This window comes from Microcaecilia unicolor, chromosome 2 (genome assembly GCF_901765095.1).
Source record: "Microcaecilia unicolor chromosome 2, aMicUni1.1, whole genome shotgun sequence".
In the NCBI taxonomy this organism is placed as follows: Eukaryota; Metazoa; Chordata; class Amphibia; order Gymnophiona; family Siphonopidae; genus Microcaecilia; species Microcaecilia unicolor.
Window position 1 is genome coordinate 547,743,748 of NC_044032.1, and position 22,237 is coordinate 547,765,984.

The 22,237-nt window shown below is 42.5% G+C and overlaps 1 protein-coding gene across 1 annotated transcript in view; it reads right to left on the reverse strand.

The window, feature by feature from the left end:
- Window positions 1-22,237, reverse strand: part of GABRG1 (gamma-aminobutyric acid type A receptor gamma1 subunit) — a 154,144-nt gene that overhangs the window by 83,573 nt on the left and 48,334 nt on the right. Inside the window, 1 exon segment of the mRNA XM_030192633.1 lies at window positions 6,962-7,044. Coding sequence (XP_030048493.1) covers window positions 6,962-7,044 — 83 coding nt within the window.

A 22,237-nucleotide genomic window follows, 5' to 3' on the forward strand; every position in this document is an offset into this window, starting at 1 on the left:
AATTCAGGAGCATAATTTAGAAGCTCAGTTTTTTCAAGAATTGACCCAAGAACAACTCGTTACCTCAAGGAAAATATGAGACAGTGATGGTACCCCTCATAACTTCTGTGCCTCTGATTGCAAAGAATGAGAAGGCACACAAAGAAACCAATACATTTACAAGCTAGAACACAAGGGGGGTGGAGAGAGTGCTAGCAAGCATTTATAAGATTGCTGGAAAGACCAGTTTATTTTCAACAATACTTGCAGCAAAACATTTACTAGTTTGCTGAATTTGGCCTTTGTAACTGTTTGACTAAGGCCACAACAAAAATCTTGAAAAACGTGGAGGGGCATAATCAAACGGGATGCCCAAGTTTTCTTGAGGGCGTCCTCGCAGGACGTCCCCGCAAAGGGGTGGGGAAACCTGTATTATTGAAACAAGATGGGCGCCCATCTTTCGTTTCGATAATATGGTCGGGGACGCCCAAATCTCAACATTTAGGTCAACCTTAGAGATGGTCGTCCCCGCTTTTTCAGCGATAATGGAAACCGAGGACGCCCATCTCAAAAACGACCAAATCTAACTCATTTGGTCGTGGGAGGAGCCAGCATTCGTAGTGCACTGGTCCCCCTGACATGCCAGGACACCAACCGGGCACCCTAGGGGGCAGTGTAGTGGACTAACTGATGCACTAACTGAACAGAAAAAACCCTTACCTTACCGATCCCTTAGTGATTCGGAAAGGACCAGGCATGCACGAAGGAAATCGCATGCAAATGAGCTGCTCACTGTTAGCTCATTTGTACATGATTTCCTTCCTAAGGAGGGGAAGCCAGAGCAGAGCAGCCAAGCATTATGCGTGGCTGCTCTGCACATGTCAAAGACGTCTTCATACATGCAGACAAGCTGCATGTATAATAGCCGTCTACAACCTTAAATAAATTGCCATCTACAACCTTAGAAAAATACAAGTCCAGGTGAAAACGTCCAAGTGCTCATCAGGGACATCTTTTTTTTTTTTATAAAGAGTATGGGTGAAAGATGTCCTTCGCTATGCCTCCGTCCGTGGCAGTTGAGAACGCCCTTCACTATGTCTCTGTCCCTGCGATGGCAGTTGAGGACGTCCAAAATGTAGATGTTTTTGTGAGAAGGATGTCTATGCCTGGATGTTTCTGTGAGAAGGATGTCCATGCCTGATATGCCTCTGACACCCACTTTATTTATTTGGATTTTGGATCACAAGTAGCAGCAGTGGGATTTGAACCAGCCACCTCTGGATTGCAAGACCAGTGCTCTAACCACTAGGCCACTCCCTTGAAATTTGGCCGTCCCTGTGGGGGGGGGGGGGGGCAGTTCAGGATGTCCAAAATGTTTGAAAGAAGGACATCCACGCCTTCACTATGCCTCCGCTGACACACACATACCTCCCCTCCCAAGGACCTGCATACTGCTGCGATAGACCTGAGTATGACATTTCAGGCTGGCAAAAAAAATGTTTTTTTAAAGTTGTTTTTTCAGGGTGGGAGGGGGTTAGTCACCAGTGGGGGAGTCAGGGGACTTCATCCCAGATTCCCTCCAGTGGTCATCTGGTCAGTTCGTGCACCTTTTTGAGGCTTCGCCATAAGAAAAAATGGACCAAGTAAAGTCACCCAAGTGCTCATTAGGGACGCCCTTCTTTTTTCCATTATCACTCGAGGATGCCCATCTGTTAGGCATGCCCCAGTCCCGCCTTCGTTACGCCTCTGACACCCCCCCGGGAACTTTGGTCGTCCCCGCGACGGGAAGCAGTTGGGGACGCCCAAAATCGGATTTCGATTATGCCGATTTGGGCGACCCTGAGAGAAGAAAGCCCATCTCCCGATTTGTGTCTTGTCTTTCGAAAATAAGCCTGAAAGTGATGTTGAGCGTGGCGAAAACCTGAATCCTATTTGTTATTATGATTATTTTGTCGAAGAAGGATTCCTCACTTCCAGGTAATTATGCAGGATTCCAAACACAAAAAATATATATGAAATAGGAAGAAATTATTGAAAAACAACTAATATGATTAAAATCATATTACATAATTATCTGATTTCTTATTAATATATAAATATAATAAGTGGAAAGTGCTCAGATAGTGTTGTCACTTTCATATTTATCATCGCACTTATCATATAACCAATGCAGCAAATGGAACCAAAATGACTTATTCAATCTACAATAACAAGAGAAATGTTTATAATACTTATCTTTAGAAGAGAGGCTCACTATAGGAAAACAAATTGTCCATTAACTTGCTGCTGAGTGACTTAAGTGATCCAGTGTCCATAGAGTGAAAATGTGTAAAAAGGTTCACATACATCTTAATCCATATGCATAGCTATAGCCTAATTTGCATGTACAAATTAATTTAAATTTACATATGCATATTTACATGCCTAGGTCTGCGTATAGGTTTTGTGCATGGCTCCAAAAAGGAAGTGTGGAATGGGAGGGTCATGGACAGATCAGGGGCATTCCCGCAATTTATGAGAGCTGTTATAAAATAAGGGGGATCTGCACCTAACTTAGGTGAGACGATATTCACCAGAGTTCAGTTGATATAGATGCTCGTGCCTAAGGCAAGTTGCGGATCCCAGTGCTATTCTATAAATGGTGCCTAATTTGAGTGCCATTTATAGAATGGCACTAAGTGCTATTTTTAACAGCACCAATATTTCTGCACCATTTATAGAATTTGGTCCTAAGTGAATTGAAATGTTTATTGCTCTTTTTTTTCCATAGAGAATATCACAGGCACCCTCCTGAATAAGCTCTATAAGTGAAACATGGTGGCATGTAAAGGGCTGTGGAAGATTTAAAGGTGTATGGATTTTAATGGCTGAATTTTTGAGGGCATTATACAAGAGATAGAGAAGATGACTATTCTCCTGCAGGAAAACAAGGACGCCACAACAGAAGTTAAACTAGAAATATGGTCAATTAATCAGCAAATTCAATAATCACAACAGTGAATGGGAGACCTCAACCAATGAGTAACTGGTCTAGAGGAAGAACTGTTTCACATGAAGTGCAGATTTAACAAACTGTCTGTAGTGGAGTCAGATTATTACCGGTTGCACATAGCAATATTGTGTTTCAGTTTTATTATTATTGAATAATCTTTTTTCACGTTTTTTACCCCGTCACATATTTACCACAGTTCATAGTAGCTGCATGATATATACACAATTCACCCTAAGTTTATGACATTTGATATTTTGTTTCATGGTGACGATCTATAACAGTACTCACATTTTAAGTAGTAATAGTATACCAGCACCTTTTTTAAACCTTTTTTTTATTTTAAGAGGATTTTTACTTGCTGAGCATCACTGAAATTGTTCTTAAGTCTATTATTGAAATTAGAACGAGTGTTCCTACTCATCATTACAACATCTGCAAGTTTAAATAAGGTATGCTTTTTTGTTAAATTAAGCATCTTTCCTATTCATGGAATTTTATGTACTATACTTTTTAAAATCTTTTTTAAAATTTATTTTATATATGATTTATGTTGATTATCAATTTATGTTGTCTTCATACTTTCCCGGTGTTTCAACAGATTTTTTTTATTTCTTTCTATTATTATTATTGTTTATATTAATTTTTATTTTCACTCATAGCAGCATTACCCCTGATGCAGGCATATTCATATGCCAAAACACAGCTGTGTCAGATTTACCCTCATTTATAGTTGTTGAGTCCAATAAAGAATCATCTGGTTACATGTTTATCCATTGACTCCACTGTTTGATTGACTTTTGGTTTGCTCCATCCGTGAAGGTTTTTTTCCTTCTCCTTCTTGTTGCAATAATAGCTCCTCTCATTTAACAAAATATAACTCAATAATGCTTGAACCTTCAGCGCATCTAAAGGCAAATTATCTGAAAACTGAGTTCAATGTTTCTCACTCTAGGACTACAGGAAACCACTCAAATTCAACATGGCACCAATTCCATTACAGAGTACAAGCATAACCCAGCATCAGCATGCCTAACATTTAGGTATCTGCACTTAACACTAGCCTAAGTGTGGGTGCCTAAATATGGCAGGGACACATGTACTTTACAATATTCTGTAAGTTAAATGTTGTAAGCGGGAGCCCTGCCTTTGCCCCTGCCTATGCTCTGCTCCTCTGTACATCCCTATTGAAAATACATACTACGTAGGTAAAGCAAGTATTTGCAGAATAGTGCTAAGGTGCCCTGCTAGGCAGAAGAGTAGCCAGGTTTTCACGGCAGGGGCAGCAGAACTTTTGTAAAATAGGTGCCAGTGTGAACCCAATCCTAATAGGTGTCATTTCATTAAGAATCCATTTGGGGGAGTGACTGCTCCCTTGCACCGCCCCCCCCCCCCCCCCCAGTGACACATCTGCTGCTAGCACTTATGTGGGTATGCGTGCACATACACTGCTAGTATTCTAAACACTTATTTGCATAACACATGCATAAATGTGGATGTCTAGGTTATATCATTGCCCTTACAGAGCTGCTACAAATTCACAGATAACACACAGAATTAGCAGACACTGCTAAACAGGTTAAGTGCTTTTTAACATTAACCCAATAAAGCTTCTTCCATGTGTAAAGCTTGTTTTACACATAGAAATAGGATTTTATAAAACTGTGCAACTGCATATCTGTGAAGAAAGCATGTTAACAGAAAGTTACCACCTGCTTTTAGGAAACCTGCATGTAGGCATTCCTGGGGATGTAGTTTGGGTGAAGCAGAGGCAGAGCTGTGATTTACATGTGTATTTTATTTAGAAAAAAAAAGGTGTATACATGCAAACATTCACACCAGCTTTGGAGTACGTGTAAATGTGTGTGTCAGCATTTGTGCATCACAAGGGTGGTTCTAGGTGCTGGTTCTATAAAGACAGAAATATGCCCATATTGCTGTTATAAAAACAGGCTTCTCGCATAGGTGTGTTGTTGTAAAATCGCTCTGTATTCAACAGTGGTAAACATATGAGTGCTGCTATTTGTCAGCTTTCACCTGACCATATAGAGGGGATTCTAAATATGGTGCCTAAAAAATCCATGCAGAAAACATTTCCGCCTAAGCGTATTCTGTAAGTGGCGACTAGATTTAGGCGCGGTATATAGAATACGCTTCCAGCACCTAAAACTATGTGCCTCCATTTACACCAACGAAAACATGGAATAAATTCCGGCGCGTAGATTTAGGTGCAGATCCATATTGTATAACTAACAGGCTTATTTTGGGCGCCTCTGACTGCTTTCTGTCGCGGGGTCGACCAAAGTTCCCAGGGGCATGTCGGAGGCGTAGCGAGGGCGGGATTTGGCCGTGCCTAACACATGGGCGTCCTCGACCCATAATGGAAAAAAGGGCATCCCTGACGAACACTTGGACGACTTTACCTGGTCCTTTTTTTCTTACGACCAAGCCACAAAAAGGTGTCCGAACTGACCAGATGACCATCAGAGGAAATCGGGGATGACCTCCCCTTACTCCCCCAGTGGTCGCTAACCCCCTCCCACCCTCAAAAAAGAAATTTTAAAAATATTTTTTGTCAGCCTTTATGCCAGCCTCAAATATCATACCCAGCTCCACGACAGCAGTATGTAGGTCCCTGGAGCAGTTTTACTGGGTGCAGTGCACTTCAGGCAGGCGGCCCCAGGCCCATCCTCCCCTACCTGTTACACTTGTGATGGTAAATGTGAGCCCTTCAAAACCCACCAGAAACCCACTGTACCCACATCTAGGTGCCCCCCTTCACCCCTAAGGGCTATGGTAGTGGTGTACAGTTGTGGGGAGTGGGCTTTTTTTTTTTGGGGGGGGGGGGTTGTGGGGTTCAGCACACAAGGTAAGGGAGCTATGTACCTGGGAGCTTTTTCTGAAGTCCACTGCAGTGCCCCCTAGGGTGCCCGGTTGGTGTCCTGGCATGTCAGAGGGACCAGTGCACTATTAATGCTGGCTCCTCCCATGACAAAAGGGCTTGCATTTGGTCGTTTCGGAGATGGGCGTCCTTAGTTTCCATTATCGCCGAAAATCAGAAACGATCAAGTCTAAGGACGACCATCTCTAGGGACAACCTAAATGTCAAGATTTGGGTGTCCCCAGCCACATTATCGAAACAAAAGATGGACACCCATCTTGTTTCGATAATATTTCCCTGCCCCTTCACCGGGATGTCCTGCGAGGACGTCCTCAGGAAAACGTGGGCACCCCTTTCAATTATGCCCCTCTGTGTGTGTAAATTTCAGAACATCCATGAAAACACCAATTTTCCCGCCCATTGCCATGCCCCTTATTGTCTGTGCGCATTAGAAGTTTGGCACAGTGCATTACAGAATACCTTAGCGAGTTGTACGTGTAAATTCTAATTATTGCCAATTAGTGCTCATTATTGCTTAAGTGCTGTTATCAACGCTCATTAGCTTGTTAAACCAATTAAATTAAGTGCATTGTTATAGAATCCTACTGCATTTTGGTGCGTATCTCTAGGCGCGCTATATAGTATCTGAGGGATAATATATGACACAAAATGAAAATGAATTATATAGGAGCCCATTTACTAATGCTTAGCGTATCATATGGCAATTAGCACATGCAAATGTCTGTTAGTAAGTGCTAAGCTTTAGTAAAAGAGCCGCATAGACAGCAGATGAATTTTGCTGCTCTCCACATAACTTAGAACCCTGCCTCCTCCAAATACATAAATTTTGGCCATATAGCAACTTGAACAGCCAGAATTTGTGTGTTGCTTGCAGGCCAAAAAAGAAGAATTCCATTTCCTAGGTAGCATCAACCGCCAACTACACAAATGGTTTTGAATATCAGCTCAACAGTTTCTATTTATCAGTAAGTGACACTATGAATGGATTACAGACTAAAAAAAAATCAATTAAAATGAATACAGAAAAAAACATTTACAATATTCATGTATACAGCAGAATTTAAAAAATAAATGAGAAAATTACCACCTACAGCTTGAAAACTCCAGTGGACAGGAATGTTCATCCATAGGAAAGTTATGAAGCTGAAGATAACATTCAGCATTAATCGTCAACCTAACAAAAAATTTTAAATAATTAGATAAAAAGATAAATGTAATTTATACAGCCACATCTCTGCCCTTTACTATAAAAATTAACCTGGACTACAAGATTTTCAAGATACCTTCAGAGGTACCTCTGGTGACTGATACAGAATTATACTCTGCTATTACTCCTGATGGAATTCAGTGCAACTACACAATGCAGGATTTCGAGCAACGCTCCCATCGGGTGTAGAATTTACTTTTTGCTGCACAGAATTAACTGTAAGTAAATTAGAGGAAGTGAGCTAATGCAGCTGTTGTTGGAAAGATGAGGAGCCTCTGCTGCCTTCTTCTTCCACTGATTGGCTCTGTCAGACTGTCCAACAGAGTGCTCCTATTCTTACATGCTTATCTCACAAGACTTTGAGAACAGCACAGGATTTGGAGTATCATATCGCTCCCACTGAGAGCACCTTAAAGGGCAGACAAAAAGATAACTGTGCCAAGAGAGGTAAGCAGGAGAAAGGAGGATACAAGATAAGCATAATGAGAGGTGCTTTTTGGGGATGAGTAGCAAATGAGGGTGAGGGGATGGAACACTGAGAGAATATGTGAGTGTATGTATTGGGGGAGGGGGGATGAGACAGGGCAGAGAGTTTTGAAGAGGAGATAATCTGAGAGAGGAGGATAGAGAGTGTAGGAATTAAAATACTCAGAGGAAGATGGACAGAGTTTATGAGGGTGGGGGAATGATATACTCCCTTAGGATTTCTGGATTTTGGGGATTTTCATTTGGCATCTGTGGAGTCCAAGGGCAGTTGTAGTTAGTAGTGATTTCTTTCGACTGCTGACAACTGTAGCAACATCCATGATTTCCAGTATGCTGCCGCATGTATTGGCAGCTACATAATAGCAAAACAACAGAGGCCACCACCACAAGGATAACCCAACACAACAGCAGAGGATAAAATTTAGTCTTCAAAACATTTATTTTTACAATGGTCAATTCAAAATGTAACAGTTCAAACAAAGCTTTAGAAAGCCTGACTCGGCCAAATTTTGTCAGACACCTGTATCTGGGGTTATCAAGTCATTAAAGCAGCTAAAGGCTCAATTAATAACAAATGGACTGATAAAACACATTACAAAAACAAGATCAGTACAACAGAACAAACCTGGAGTCACAGCACAAAGCAAAGATAATGATGTGGATGACTACGCAGATACCAGTGGAATTTAACCCCATGTTTCTACCAATGAGGAAACCAATAAAGTAGGAAACAGTTAAAAAGCAAAAGAAGACAAATTATAAAAGACATTAATATAAAATTGATTAAAATAATAAATTGCCTGAGCTGTTAAAGGGAACTGAAAACAAAGAATTGCTACAAGATATTTGCCAGCTTATAATCGAACGAGAAAAACGCCCAAGTTCCGACCTAAATCGGGAGATGGGCGTTTTTCTCACAAAAACAAATAAAGCGGTATAATCGAAAGCCGAACTTTGGACGCTGTCAACTGCACTCCGTCGCGGATGCGGACAAAGTTGACGGGGGCGTGTCGGAGGCGTGGTGAAGGCGGAACTGGGGCGTGGTTATCACCCGAACAGAGATGGGCGCCTTTCGCCGATAATGGATGCGTTTGTAGCTAGAATTTAGGGCACTTTTCCTGGACCCTGTTTTTTTACGAATAAGGCCCCAAAAAGTGCCCTAAATGACCAGATGACCCCCAGAGGGAGTCGGGGATGACCTCCCCTAACTCCCCCAGTGGTCACTAACCCCCTCCCACCACAACAAAATGATGTTTCACAACTTTTTATTTTCACCCTCAAATGTCATACCCTCCTCCCAAGCAGCAGTATGCAGGTCCCTGGAGCAGTTGTTAGGGGGTGCAGTGGACGTCAGGCAGGTGGACCAGGCCCATCCCCCCCTACCTGTTACAATTGTGCTGCTTAATCTTATTAGTCGTCCAACCCCCCAAACCCACTGTACCCACATGTAGGTGCCCCCCTTCACCTCTTAGGGCTATAGTAATGGTGTAGACTTGTGGGCAGTGGGTTTTGAGGGGGATTTGGGGGGCTCAACACCCAAGGGAAGGGTGCTATGCACCTGGGAGCTCTTTGACCTTTTTTTTTGTTTTTGTAAAAGTGCCCCCTAGGGTGCCCGGTTGGTGTCCTGGCATGTGAGGGGGACCAGTGCACTATGAATCCTGGCCCCTCCCACGAACAAATGCCTTGGAGTTATTCGTTTTTGAGCTGGGCGATTTCATTTTCCATTATCGGTGAAAAGCAAAAACGCCCAGCTCACACCTTGGCGAATAAAACATGGGCGTCTATTTGTTTTGGAACATACGGTTCACTCCGCCCCTTCACGGACCCGTTCTCGGAGATAAACGCCCATGGAGATAGGCGTTTCTGTTCGATTATGCCCCTCTTAATATGTAACTGATTACAGGAAACCCTAAGTATAAATCCTCTATAAAATCATAAAGCAATACTCAAATGCTAGAATGAAACCACAAATAACCTATATTCCATTAGCAATGTGACTTGGTTCCCCAAAACATGAAAATCATGCCCAAAAAACAAAGGGAGCCTTTTACTAAGCCATGTTGGCACCTACGTGTGCACAATGCACGTCAATTCGGAGTTACCACCCGGGCTATCACGTAGCCCAGGTGGTAATTTCATGTTTTACGTGTGTCCGCTATGTGCACTGGAAAATATCTTTTATTTTCCAGCGCATGGCGAAAACTGGGCGGTAATTGGCATTGTAGGCACATTGACGATTACTGCTCAGTTAACGTGTGAGACCTTACCGCTAAGTGAATGGGTGACGGTAAGGTCTCAGACCTAATATGGGCGCAAAAGGCCTTTTTTTACAGGCTTAGTAAAAGGGTCCCTTAGTCATTTATGTGATATGCCCTGTTTTTATGAAAACCCCCAAATTGGTTAAAGGAAAAGTAATGCAAATTCCTTTAAATCAAAGTTCAATTTAAAGTCCACCTTCAACATGCAGGTACAGCTTCTCACTTCTTATGTAGTTGAGCTGACTATCTCTTGGATCATCAGTGTGTCAGTCTTCTCACTGTCTTGGACTTTCTCCTCTTAAAATGGATCCTGAGTTGGGTACCCCGGATTCTTTGCTTCTCTTGCTCCATGAAAGACACTCACAGAAGATAAAAATGTAACAAAATATCTCAAAACTTCAATGGCATTTGGATTCAATTCACTGTGCCACTGACCTAGACATCTACTATAATAAAAAGCACCTCCAATGTTCTGAAGCTGACTCCGTGGCAGTGAAGGGTTGTAGGGTTCGTGCTGCTTGTAACGCTGTATCCATCTCCTGTTGTGACGTTAGCGTACTTCCTGGTTCGTCACACGTGATGTCACATGCATGAGGGTGTCGTCATCCCTCCCTTCCAGTTCCAGGACCCCACCCTCCGATTTTTAAAAGTCATCTTCACTTACCAAGTCAGGGTTACGGCGGACGGCAGCAGCGGTAAACGCGTGCAGGCTCAGCCCTTCTCTCTCTCTCAGCTGTGGTCCCGCCCTTGTGGAAACAGGAAATGAGGGCGGGACCACAGCTGAGAGAGAGAGAGAAGGGCCGAGCCTGCACGCCTTTTACCACTGCTGGTGGCTGACGTAACCCCAACGAGGTAAGTGAAGATGACTTTTAAAATTCGTAGGGAGGGGGCCTGGAACTGAAAGGGAGGGAGGAAGGGAGGGACGATGAACTTGGAACTGGAAGGGAGAAGGGGGACCCTGGAAATGGGAGGGAGGGATGGACCCTGAAACTCGGAGGGGACGACCATGGAACAGAGGGAGGGAGGGAGGACCCTGGAACTCTGAGGGAGGGAGGGGGACGGACGACCTGGGAACTCGGAGGGAGGGGGGATGACCCTGGCACACACTCTCAATCTCACACACTCACTCTCTCTCTCACAGACACACTCGCACCCAGTCTCACTCTCTCTCTGTCACACACACACACTCGCATATTCACACTCTCTCTCTCACACAGTCACTCTCACACACACTCTCTCAAATATACACACTCCAAGGAAAACCTTGCTAGCGCCTGTTTCATTTCTTCCAGAAACAGGTCTTTTTTTACTAGTGTTGTAAGAAAAAAGTCCCCCAAATCACTTTTAAAATTAGGATGCTTGGAGAAAATGTATCACAACCCTAAAGAGGAAAGCTAGAAAATACTCATTCTCACAATGAGACAGCATGGGCATAATTATACATATATAAGAAATCATATTAATTGTTAATTCTGTTTAAAAATCTGGGGTTTAAAAGTTTGGTGGTTAAATTCTGTTTTAACTCTTCAGTTCTGTAAAGTAAAGTGAAGGAATGCCAGATGGTTTAGATTATTTAGAAATCTAGCTTTGCTGGGCTAAAGGGTAGAAAGGTCAGAAAGACCTTTGTGAATGATGGAGGGTTAAGGCTAGTTCACAGGTATTATTTACCACACATCTGTATACCATTAAATCTTGAGGGGATACTATTATGAACAAGGCATGAGCCAGACATATTGTAGTTTTAAAAGGGATTAGTAAAATGCTTAGAAGGAGATAGCTTAGATATAGAGACCATTATAAGTATGTAGAATATGTCTTATAAGGATGCTTACTTTAGAATATGTGTATTCTGTGTAGTTAATATGTAGAATACCTTTTTAAATCTAATGTCTGTCCAACTCTTTGTCTGACTTTCTAAGTAAGACTGCAGTGAAAAGGTCAGCATATGGTTTGAGTTAGCTGCAGTCCTGGCTGGTTTAATGTATGGAGCTGATAGGTGAAAAGGGTCAAGAAAAGTCTTGTTTAATTATAGGTAAATGTAGGAATGGTCCTGAAAGTAATAACAAACTATAGCTGTATGCTATTAAGTAAGACTGGCCCTTGACCCCTTAATGAATGCCAGAGTTCAGTTAGCAGTTAGTATGAAGTTGACTAGGAATATGAGAATGTCCCTTAGCCCCTAAATGAACCCAGTTTAAGCCATAGTTGAGAAATTGATCATAATAAGAACATGCAGGAGTTCTGGAGCCAAAATGTCTGGTGTGAGAGGCCCCAGGTCATAGGTCAGTCTAGGACATCTCAAACCTATGTAACTGATATTTTGGAAATATATGTATGGTAATAATTAGTTCAGACAGGGTAATTAATCTATTCTTTACCATCTGGAGAGTAAGGGGGGCTAGGAGGGGGATAGAACGGTATATAAGTGGGAGTAGAAGCAGCTTACGTCAGAAGGAACAGACAGAAGAAAGAGAGCTGAAGGAAGACAGACAGCAGAAGAGAAGCAGCTGAGACAGAAGCCATAACATCCAGAGAGCTGAGAGAGAGAGAAGAGAGCTAGAACTGATGTCCTACTTTGTTTGCTGGCAAATAAAGAAGATTTCTCCCTCATTCTGGTGTGTGCTGTTTGACTCCTGAAGTACCACAGATTCTGCTAACAATAGGGGTAATTCATGCATCAATTCCTGCAACAACAATACACAAATTCCTCCTTTGTGAATGCATAAGGATGTACACCTCTTCAGTCCTTCGCACCACAGTCTGCAATTTTCCGGGCACTATCTAGATCCCACCAACCTTCCCAAGGTACACACAAATTCAATACTTGCAGTTTAAATCCTTCTGGAACCTCTGGTTGGGTTATTTTAGTTTTCTACTGCTTCAGTTTCTGCTCACAGCTAGATGATCAAATTCCAGACTCTCCTTAGGTCTGTAGCCCTCTCAACTTCTCTTGACTGGTTAGACCTAACCAGCCTCCCCCTCCCCCTAGCTTCAAGGCCTAGCCAGTCAAAAAGAGCAATAGCTCCCTGCTGATCCACAGCAGCTCTGAACTCCAGGAGGCTCTAAAGCATTCCTTCCCCAGCACTAGGTAAGCACCTCACAAAAGAACCATCTGTTACAAGGCATTTTATAGTTCACTCCAAAATACTGGATGTGAACACCTACTTCTAGTGACACACAGGCCCATCTTCTATTACTTCACCTTAGTCACAGGCCAGATTTCAGTAGGGATTCCAGACATATCCTCATTGTAAAAACAGGGAACTTTTATGGCCCTGCTACAAATAAAAAAATAGAATTTGAAATCTCATTTTAAAACAAGGGAATGTAAAATAGTATACTGAAGAGTGAAGAAAAAAGCTTAACTGAAAACTTAATAAATAGAAAAAGGAGTTGCTTAAGACTGCATTCAGTGTTCACTATGCAATTTAACTAGCATTCTTAATAAATAATTCATGTGAGTGCACAGAAACAGTTTTCAAATAGTCTGTGTAGTTACACATGTGTTTGAACATACACATTTAACTCCCGTTTTCTAAGATAACAACCTTTCATTATTTTGCTTTGAGACCTAGCAACATCAAAATATATGTGTTGTCATCATATTTTTCACATGCTGTTTGTATGGATGGCTAAGCAGAGACAGGATAGCACAGATACAGTTGACAATTATCTGCATGCATACTATTTTATTCACCTAAACTATGCATATCTACAAGAATCGCTCATTTTAATGTGGCTATAAACTGCATGAATTTTGAAATCCAAGCATACTTTTAAGGAGTAATATTGTAAGTGACTTGAACATGTGGAACGGTGATTTGCAATTATAAAATTGTCTGGCATGTACATGCATAAAAGTAAAGACAAAAAAATATAAAGGGCAATTCTATAACAGGGTGCCTAGAATTAGGTTTCCAGGGGGTGCTTGGCAGGCACCTATCATATAAAGGAAAATAGATACCTGCTTTAATTTCTAGATTAACCAATCAAATATGAGATATCTACATATGTCAATGTGATATGTTCTTTACCGGAGGAAAAGCCTCAAGTAACCGCTGAGACACTCCTTTGTTAATGTTAATCAACTTTAGGAAGGCCCACGGACTCATGAATGACATAAAAACCTCCTGGCTTTATTATTTTTAAGTAAATTGGAAAAGAGACTTAGCTTTCCAGCCATCCAGTTGTTCATTGAAATGAAACCCTGGGGGAGGCCCGGAGGAAGAACCTTCTGAGCGGCGGTCTGTGCGAAAGGAATGCTGCTTCGGGGAGAACCTCAGCTTGGAGGAGGAGGAGGAGGAGCCCGACTTGCCCGGGCGATCCCGACGAGCTTCTTGAAAACGGCCCTTAGAGGAACCAGGGCGAGTACTGCTGGCCCTTGCCTTGACCTCCGACAACCTCTTGCCTTTAGAACTGCTGAGATCCGTCACGATCTTGTCCAGTTCATCCCCGAGGAGCAGCTTGCCCTTAAAAGGCAACTTGGCTAAGCGGGATTTGGAGGCATGGTCAGCTGACCAATGCTTAAGCCATAGCCATTGACGGGCAGAGAATGTCTGAGACATACCTTTAGCCGAGGCTCTCAAAACATCATACAGCAAGTCTGCCAAATAAGCCAAGCCCGACTCCAGGACCAGCCAATCCGCCCTCGAGGAAGGATCCGAGGGGGAGGCCCCGCTGCACCACCGTCAGGTATGCCTTGGCCACATAGGAGCCGCAAACTGAGACCTGCAAACTCAAGGCGGCCGCTTCAAAGGCTAACTTTAAGGCCGCTTCCAATTTCCTGTCCTGCGAATCCTTAAGGGCAGAGACACCTTCCACCGGCAAAGCAGTCTTTTTTGTCACAGCAGTGATTAGAGAGTCCAATGCCGGCCAGCGCAAGGCCTCTTGTTCACCCTCTGGCAGAGGGTACAGACGAGTCATGGCCCTGGCTACCTTGAGGCTCGCCTCTGGAGAATCCCATTGAGTCGAAATTAGAGTTTTCATGGCTTCATGGATGTGGAAGGTCCTGGAAGAGCGCTTGGTTCCCAAAATAATAGCGGAACCCACCGAGGCTGAAGGAGGGCCTTCCTCCGGAAAGGAAATACTCAAGATGCTCATAGCCTGAACTAACAGGTTAGGCAATTCCTCTGAGTGAAAAAGCCGCACTGCAGAGGGGTCATCTCCCCCATCAGGGCGAGGATCAGCCTCCTCCAAAGAATCCCCAAGGGACCTTTGGGAGAACTCAGAAACACTGCCCTCATCGACATCAGAGGAGACAGAGGGGCTTATTTTCAAAGCACTTACACTTACAAAGTTACACAGATTACTATGGAACTTTGTAAGTCTAAGTGCTTTGAAAATACGCCTCAGAGTCCCCCAAGATCTGAAGATCCACCCGAGGGCGCTTGATCAGGGAAGCCTCTTCCCCCATATCTGACAGGGGAGCAGCAGCAGCAGCGTTTTGCAGTTGAAAGGCCTGATGCAGCAACAAAATAAACTCGGGAGAGAAACCCCCGTTTGTGCACCACTGCAACCTGGGCCACAGCCCTAGAGGAACTCTCAACCTCCACTCCAGAGAGCGGGGGAGAGGCGTGCTGCGCATCCAAAATGGCGTCCGGCGCGTCACTCCGCGAACGAGCCACGCGGGAAGCATGGCGCTTAAACTTCGCCATCTTCTTACCGCCGCCCAACTCAAAGGCGGCCATACCAGAGACCGTCCAAGTTGCATGGGTGACCGATGTCAGAAGGGCGGACATCGGGGGATGGGCGCCTAAGGCGGGAAAGGCTGCCGATGCCCCAGCGGAGGAAAACCCGGCTAAATCAGCAAAGTCCGGAAGGGCGCAAAAAAAGGGCTTCTCTGCCTCCGATCCCCGCGCCTCCCCACTAGCTGCATGATCGCGGTTCGGGGAGCGCTTTTTCACCCCCATACCATCCGACGCCATGATCCATGAGGGAAATGTTCGGGGAACCCCTGCCCGCTAGGAAAAGGTAAAATTACCTGCTTCTTGCTCCAAGCTGCAACGAATTGTGTCCCAGTGAGCAGCTGCAAGTAAAATCTTTTCTGCTTCAAGATTGTTATGTTTTTTTTTTTAATGGAGGCAGCAGGAGGGGGGAGAAAAGGAGGGACATGGCACCACCAAGTCTGCACTTGCTCACAAAGAGCCCTTAACCCCAGGTACTCAACAAAGCCTAAGTAAATAGGCATGGAGACCAAGCCAGAGCTGCTGCGTATGACCACACACCTGCTAGATAGAGAGAATACTGAGGATTTCCTGGTAGCACATGATCACATATAGAGGGGCATAATCGACCAGAAACGCCTATCTCCATGGGCGTTAATCTCCGAGAACGGGTCCGTGAAGGGGCGGAGTGAACCGTATTTTAAAAAAAAAAATAGACGCCCATGCTTTATTCGCCAAGGTGTGAGCTGGGCGTTTTTGCTTTTCACCGATAATGGAAAATGAAATCGCCCAGCTCAAAAAACGAATAAATGCAAGGCATTTGTTCGTGGGAGGGGCCAGGATTCATAGTGCACTGGTCCCCCTCACATGCCAGGACACCAACCGGGCACCCTAGGGGGCACTTTTACAAAAACAAAAAAAAAGGTAAAAGAGCTCCCAGGTGCATAGCACCCTTCCCTTGGGTGTTGAGCCCCCCAAATCCCCCTCAAAACCCACTGCCCACAAGTCTACACCAGTACTATAGCCCTAAGCGGTGAAGGGGGGCACCTACATGTGGGTACAGGGGGTTTGGGGGGGTTGGACGACTAGTAGCATTAAGCAGCACAATTGTAACAGGTAGGGGGGGGGGATGGGCCTGGGTCCACCTGCCTGACGTCCACTGCACCCCCTAACAACTGTTCCAGGGACCTGCATACTGCTGCTTGGGAGGAGGGTATGACATTTGAGGGTGAAAGTAAAAAGTTGTGAAACATCATTTGTTGTGGTGGGAGGGGGTTAGTGACCACTGGGGGAGTCAGGGGAGGTCATCCCCGACTCCCTCTGGGGGTCATCTGGTCATTTAGGGCACTTTTTGGGGCCTTATTCGTCAAAAAACAGGGTCCAGGAAAAGTGCCCTAAATTCTAGCTACAAACGCATCCATTATCGGCGAAGGGCACCCATCTCTGTTCGGGTGATAACCACGCCCCAGTTCCACCTTCACCACGCCTCCGACACTCCCCCGTCAACTTTGTCCGCATCCGCGACGGAGTGCAGTTGAAAGCGTCCAAAGTTCGGCTTTCGATTATGCCGCTTTATTTGTTTTTGTGAGAAGAACGCCCATCTCCCGATTTAGGTCGGAACTTGGGCGTTATTCTCGTTCGATTATAAGCTGGATAGAGAGGCAAAAGATTGCTCCCTATCTCCACCTGCTGGTAGATGGACACAACCCACCAGACTATGGATTGATCTGCTTGATGATATGGAATAATCAATTATATGATCCCTTTTGAAAAAAAGTGTATGAATCAGAAGCATAGTCCCCAAATGACACAGAAGTCACTGTCAAACTTATCACAGATTTACAGCGAAGTGCTCAAACTGCTTCTTACAGCTTATATGCTGAAATCTTCTCTATAATGTGCGCCGGCTGCCAAAAAAGCAAACAGGATGCTAGTAATTATTAGGAAAGGGATGCAAAATAAGACCAAGAATATTATAATGACTCTGTATCGCTTCATGGTGCAACCTCACCTTGAGTATTGCATTCAATTCTGGTCGTCGTATCTCAAAAAAGATAAAGTGAAATTAGAAAAGGTTCAAAGAAGAGTGACCAAAATGGTAAACTCCTCCCATTTGAGGGATGGCGAAAGATGTTAGGGCTCTTCAATTTGAAAAAGAAACGGCTGAGGGGAGATACGATTGAGGTCTACAAAATCCTGAGTGGTGTAGAATCGGTAAAAGTTAATCGACTTTTCACTCTTTCAAACAACACAAAGATGAGGAAATATTTTTCCACTCAAAGAATAGTTAAGCTCTGAAATTCGCTGCTGGACGATGTGGTAACAGCGGTTAGCATATATAGGTTTAAAAAATGTTTGGACAAGTTCCTCGGGGTATAGTCCACAGACTGTTTTTGAGATGGACATTGGGTAAACCACTGCTTGCCCCAGGATTGGTAGCATGGAATGTTGCGACTAATTGGGTTTCTGCAATGGTACTTGTGACCTGGATTGGCCACTGTTGTAAGCAGGATACTGGGCTAGATGGACCATTGGTCTAACCTAGTATGGCTATTCTTATGTTCTTATATTCTAAAAGCTGTGATCACACTAGGTACTTTAAGTGGGGGTTTTTTGCCATGGGGATGTGTGTTATTCTATCCAATTTTGTTTGCTTCATCATTCTACTAATTTGTATCAGGAACTTTTAAATTCTAATATTTTCTTCCGTTTACATTTTGTTTTGCACTTCTTCTGCAAATAAACCCTTTTCTATTTGCTAGGTGTGGTCCTTGTGGCTTATCAGTGAATTCTGGGACCTTGCTATTAGATGTGTCACCCCAAGATTTGGTGCCATAATTTGCACATCTATTTGTACACTGACCAGTAGGGGACAGTGTCAACTCTTCTACCTTCAGAAAACAACCTTGTTGCTGGACAAGCAGCTTCTCTCACTTCCTCATGTTTTGATTGATGGGAAGAGTGATTGACAAAAGGACATGCAACAACAAAGCAGCAAGCTCACTGATCCATTTTACTGCCACTATGGATGTTGGTAGACTGGCTCAGAATATTCACTTGATTCCCCTCCGAAGGGACACCACCTTGTAGGGGTGGAGGGGCTTGTGTGTTTCAATGACTTAGAGGGCTATGCTGAAGGGTTACCCATATCAGACAGGCCTCTGAAGAGAAACCAAAGAGTGTCCCAAACTGGGAGAGTGGTAAGATGGTGACCTGAACTTTGTATGCCCAACGGTCCAGCTGCCCTCTGAAGTTTCGTCTTCTTTACGTAAATTTCCTCTCTGCAATTGCAGTTACCTTAACTGAGAGGAAGGGGACAACCGGCGGTCAGCCGCTGATGGCCAGTGTTTTATCCCCTGAGCAGCAAGTGCGGGACTGCTGCGCGACGAACTGCCCACAGATGAAAGGGTTGGCGAGTCCTTTGATTAGCGCCAGCGAAGGAGCGTCGACACCCTTGGACCTGGAAAAAACAACTCCATCGTTCGCGAATTATTCAACTACCAAGTCCAGAGGAGTGAGTTAGAGGTATATGCTGAAACGGGGGACGTTTACAGCAGAACCCGAATCCGCAGAACCACTCCTAAACACCTATGAGAAATCAACTTGGAGTTTTTGGCTCCCGTGGAGGTTATATTGAATACCATCTGGAAGGTGCTTCGGGACCTACCGGTGGCAGTAAATAATTTTGTTTCAGATATAATTTTATTAGAGAGTTACATGGACAATTCAACTGAACCCTTTGAGAGTAAAAAATTGATATAACAAATGATTCTACATGAGCAAGATATGGTTATGATTTTGAAAATGATAATAGACCAGAAATTTTCAATAATAAAATGATTATTATAGATGATTAATATCGAGATTATTGTTTTTCCCATCTTAAGTAGAGAGGTGTGGTAGCCGTGTTAGTCCACTCTTAAAGGTTATCAATAGAAATCAAACAAAATAAAACATGGAAAAGAAAATAAGATGATATCTTTTTTATTGGACATAACTTAATACATTTCTTGATTAGCTTTTGAAGGTTGCCCTTCTTCCTCAGAGCGGAAATAAGCAAATGAGGTAGCAGATAGTATATATGAGAGAAACATCAAAGCATTACTTTGACTGTCTGACAGAGTGGGAGGGTGGGGGTATGCATGGGGACATCAAAGCATTTCATTGATATTCTAACAGAATGGGTGTTGAGAGGAGGGTAATAAACAGAGAAATAAACAGAGAAATACCAGTGCTGGCCTTCCGACAGCCACCAAATTTAAAACACAAGCTGATCAGAAGTAAACTTCCAACACAGACGGAAAAAGAAAAGGGCACGTTCCCGTGTAACACAGCCAGCTGCAAACTATGCCAAAACATTTCACAAGACCCCACAGTCATTCACAAAGGAAAAATATTCAACATAAAGGACTATTTTACCTGCTCATCTTCCAATGTTGTATATATCATTCAGTGTAAGAAACGTAACGAAGGATGCTATATTGGAGAAACAGGCCAGATGCTTAAGACAAGATTCAATCTACACAGACATCACATGAAAATAGCCGGTGCCAGTCAGGCCCCCACCCCTGTGGGCCAACACTTCACAAGACCAGAACACTGCACCAGTGATTTCACAGTAAGAATACTGAAAGGTAATTTTTAAACAATACAGGAACGTAAGACCTTTGAAATAAGAATGATTGAATATTTTGACACCCAACAAACAGGACTTAATAAGGATCTGGGTTTTCTAACTCATTATAAAACATAAAGCTGTATTTCTCTGTTTATTACCCTCCTTTCACCTACCAACACCCATTCTGTTAGAATATCAATGAAATGCTTTGATGTCCCCATGCATACCCCCACCCTCCCACTCTGTCAGACAGTCAAAGTAATGCTTTGATGTTTCTCTCATATATACTATCTGCTACCTCATTTGCTTATTTCCGATCTGAGGAAGAAGGGCAACCTTCGAAAGCTAATCAAGAAATGTATTAAGTTATGTCTAATAAAAAAGGTATCATCTTATTTTCTTTTCCATGTTTTATTTTGTTTGATTTCTATTGTTTTTCCCAGAGTTCCGGGTATGACTCCTAAAGTTTTCCTTAGAAATATTTCCTCAAATTATTACTTTAAAAGGAGTGAAGCCTGTGAAAACTGGGATTACTTTAATCAGTGGGATTTGAATTAGAGACTAAGTATATGTATTGTTAAATAATTTCTGGTTTTTAAAAGAGAAATAGTGTAATCAGATGTATTATTTTTAACTAATATTGGACAATAAGTATGTTTTCAATGAAATGATTTGACTATACACCGTATTGGCCTTGAAGAAGCCAACCAGATGATCAATGTGGAATAATAAATTAGACAAGTAATATCTGGGGAATAATCAGGTTAATACCACATTTTTTTCTGTTTACTGTTTAATTGATCTCCTTATCTTGTTTCACTCTCCCTATTTAGTGGTCTAAGGAAGAGAATAGAATTACCTGACTGAAATAATTCTTACATATTACTTTCTCTGTATTTCCAGCAAGTTGTTTTATCGCTTGTAAAAATTTAAATGGTTATAAATAAAAATTAAAAAAAAAGAATATTCACTTGGTTGCATCAATATCTGAAGCTTCAGGGCTAACTCAGATTTACCTTCTGTCTCCTTCTTCCCCCCATACATCTGCACTTGATCAATTACTTGATTTTCAACATAAAAATCTGATCACGACCACAGTAAGGTATGGCAGGAGTATGTTTTTGTGATTCAAACAGCTATTCAGTCAAATATATGAAGTCTTACACAGCATACATATACTTTTAGGGAGTAATTTTATAAAGGAATTTTTGTGAACAAAATCATTATTAGATGTGTAAAAGGGCTTCCATAAAATAATTCTAAGGGTTACTTGCATTGAAGTATATATGGTGACAAGGAGTCAAATATTTTTTTGCAACATGTGTTCTGGTGCAGAGTTTGAATAGAGCCCAGGCAGAGTCTTGATTTGTATAAGCATACTTTACATACATTTACATCTGCTTGTGAGCAGGTGTAAATGTCCATGACTTCAACCTATTATTTTATAAATGCACAAAGGTGGCCAGATGGCTTTATAAAATATAAAAACTAGATGCCTGTTTACCCCTCCCCCTACCCCCAAGCCTAAGTGACCAGTTAAAAAATTACCCTCTTATTTTTAAATGATCTTGCAACTAGGACGCTAACTAAATTTGCTCAGATTAATTCAGAACTATATTAGGACAATGGTGAATGTAACAGCGTAAAAAGAGTGGTAAGTGGACCAATGACTCCAGGGAAACGGGATATAAGATTTCCAAGTACCACTTTATTCAATGACTTGACACAGAAACTGTGTTTCGGCCACAGGCCTGCCTCAGGAGTCTAAAACAATAAATAAAATGAATATTTATAAAACAATATATAAAAAACATAAAAGGAATACATAAAAATATCCAAATACATATATATTGTAGAATTAAAATAAAAAACAAGCATATAAATAAACCTAAAATGAACTAGAAGCATATATATGAACTCAAATTTTACTACATATAAATCATAAAACAATGTATATTACATATAAATATTTTAGTTTGGGGAATTGAATATACATTAAAAATTCGGAATATACAGAATAAAATGTAATTCAGAGGAACAATGATATGGAATTAATCTGACTCAGCTCACTCATTTCTAATTAATATTCTCTAGTCATTTTCTGAACTGTAGGGCATCCTGTGTGCAGATCAGAT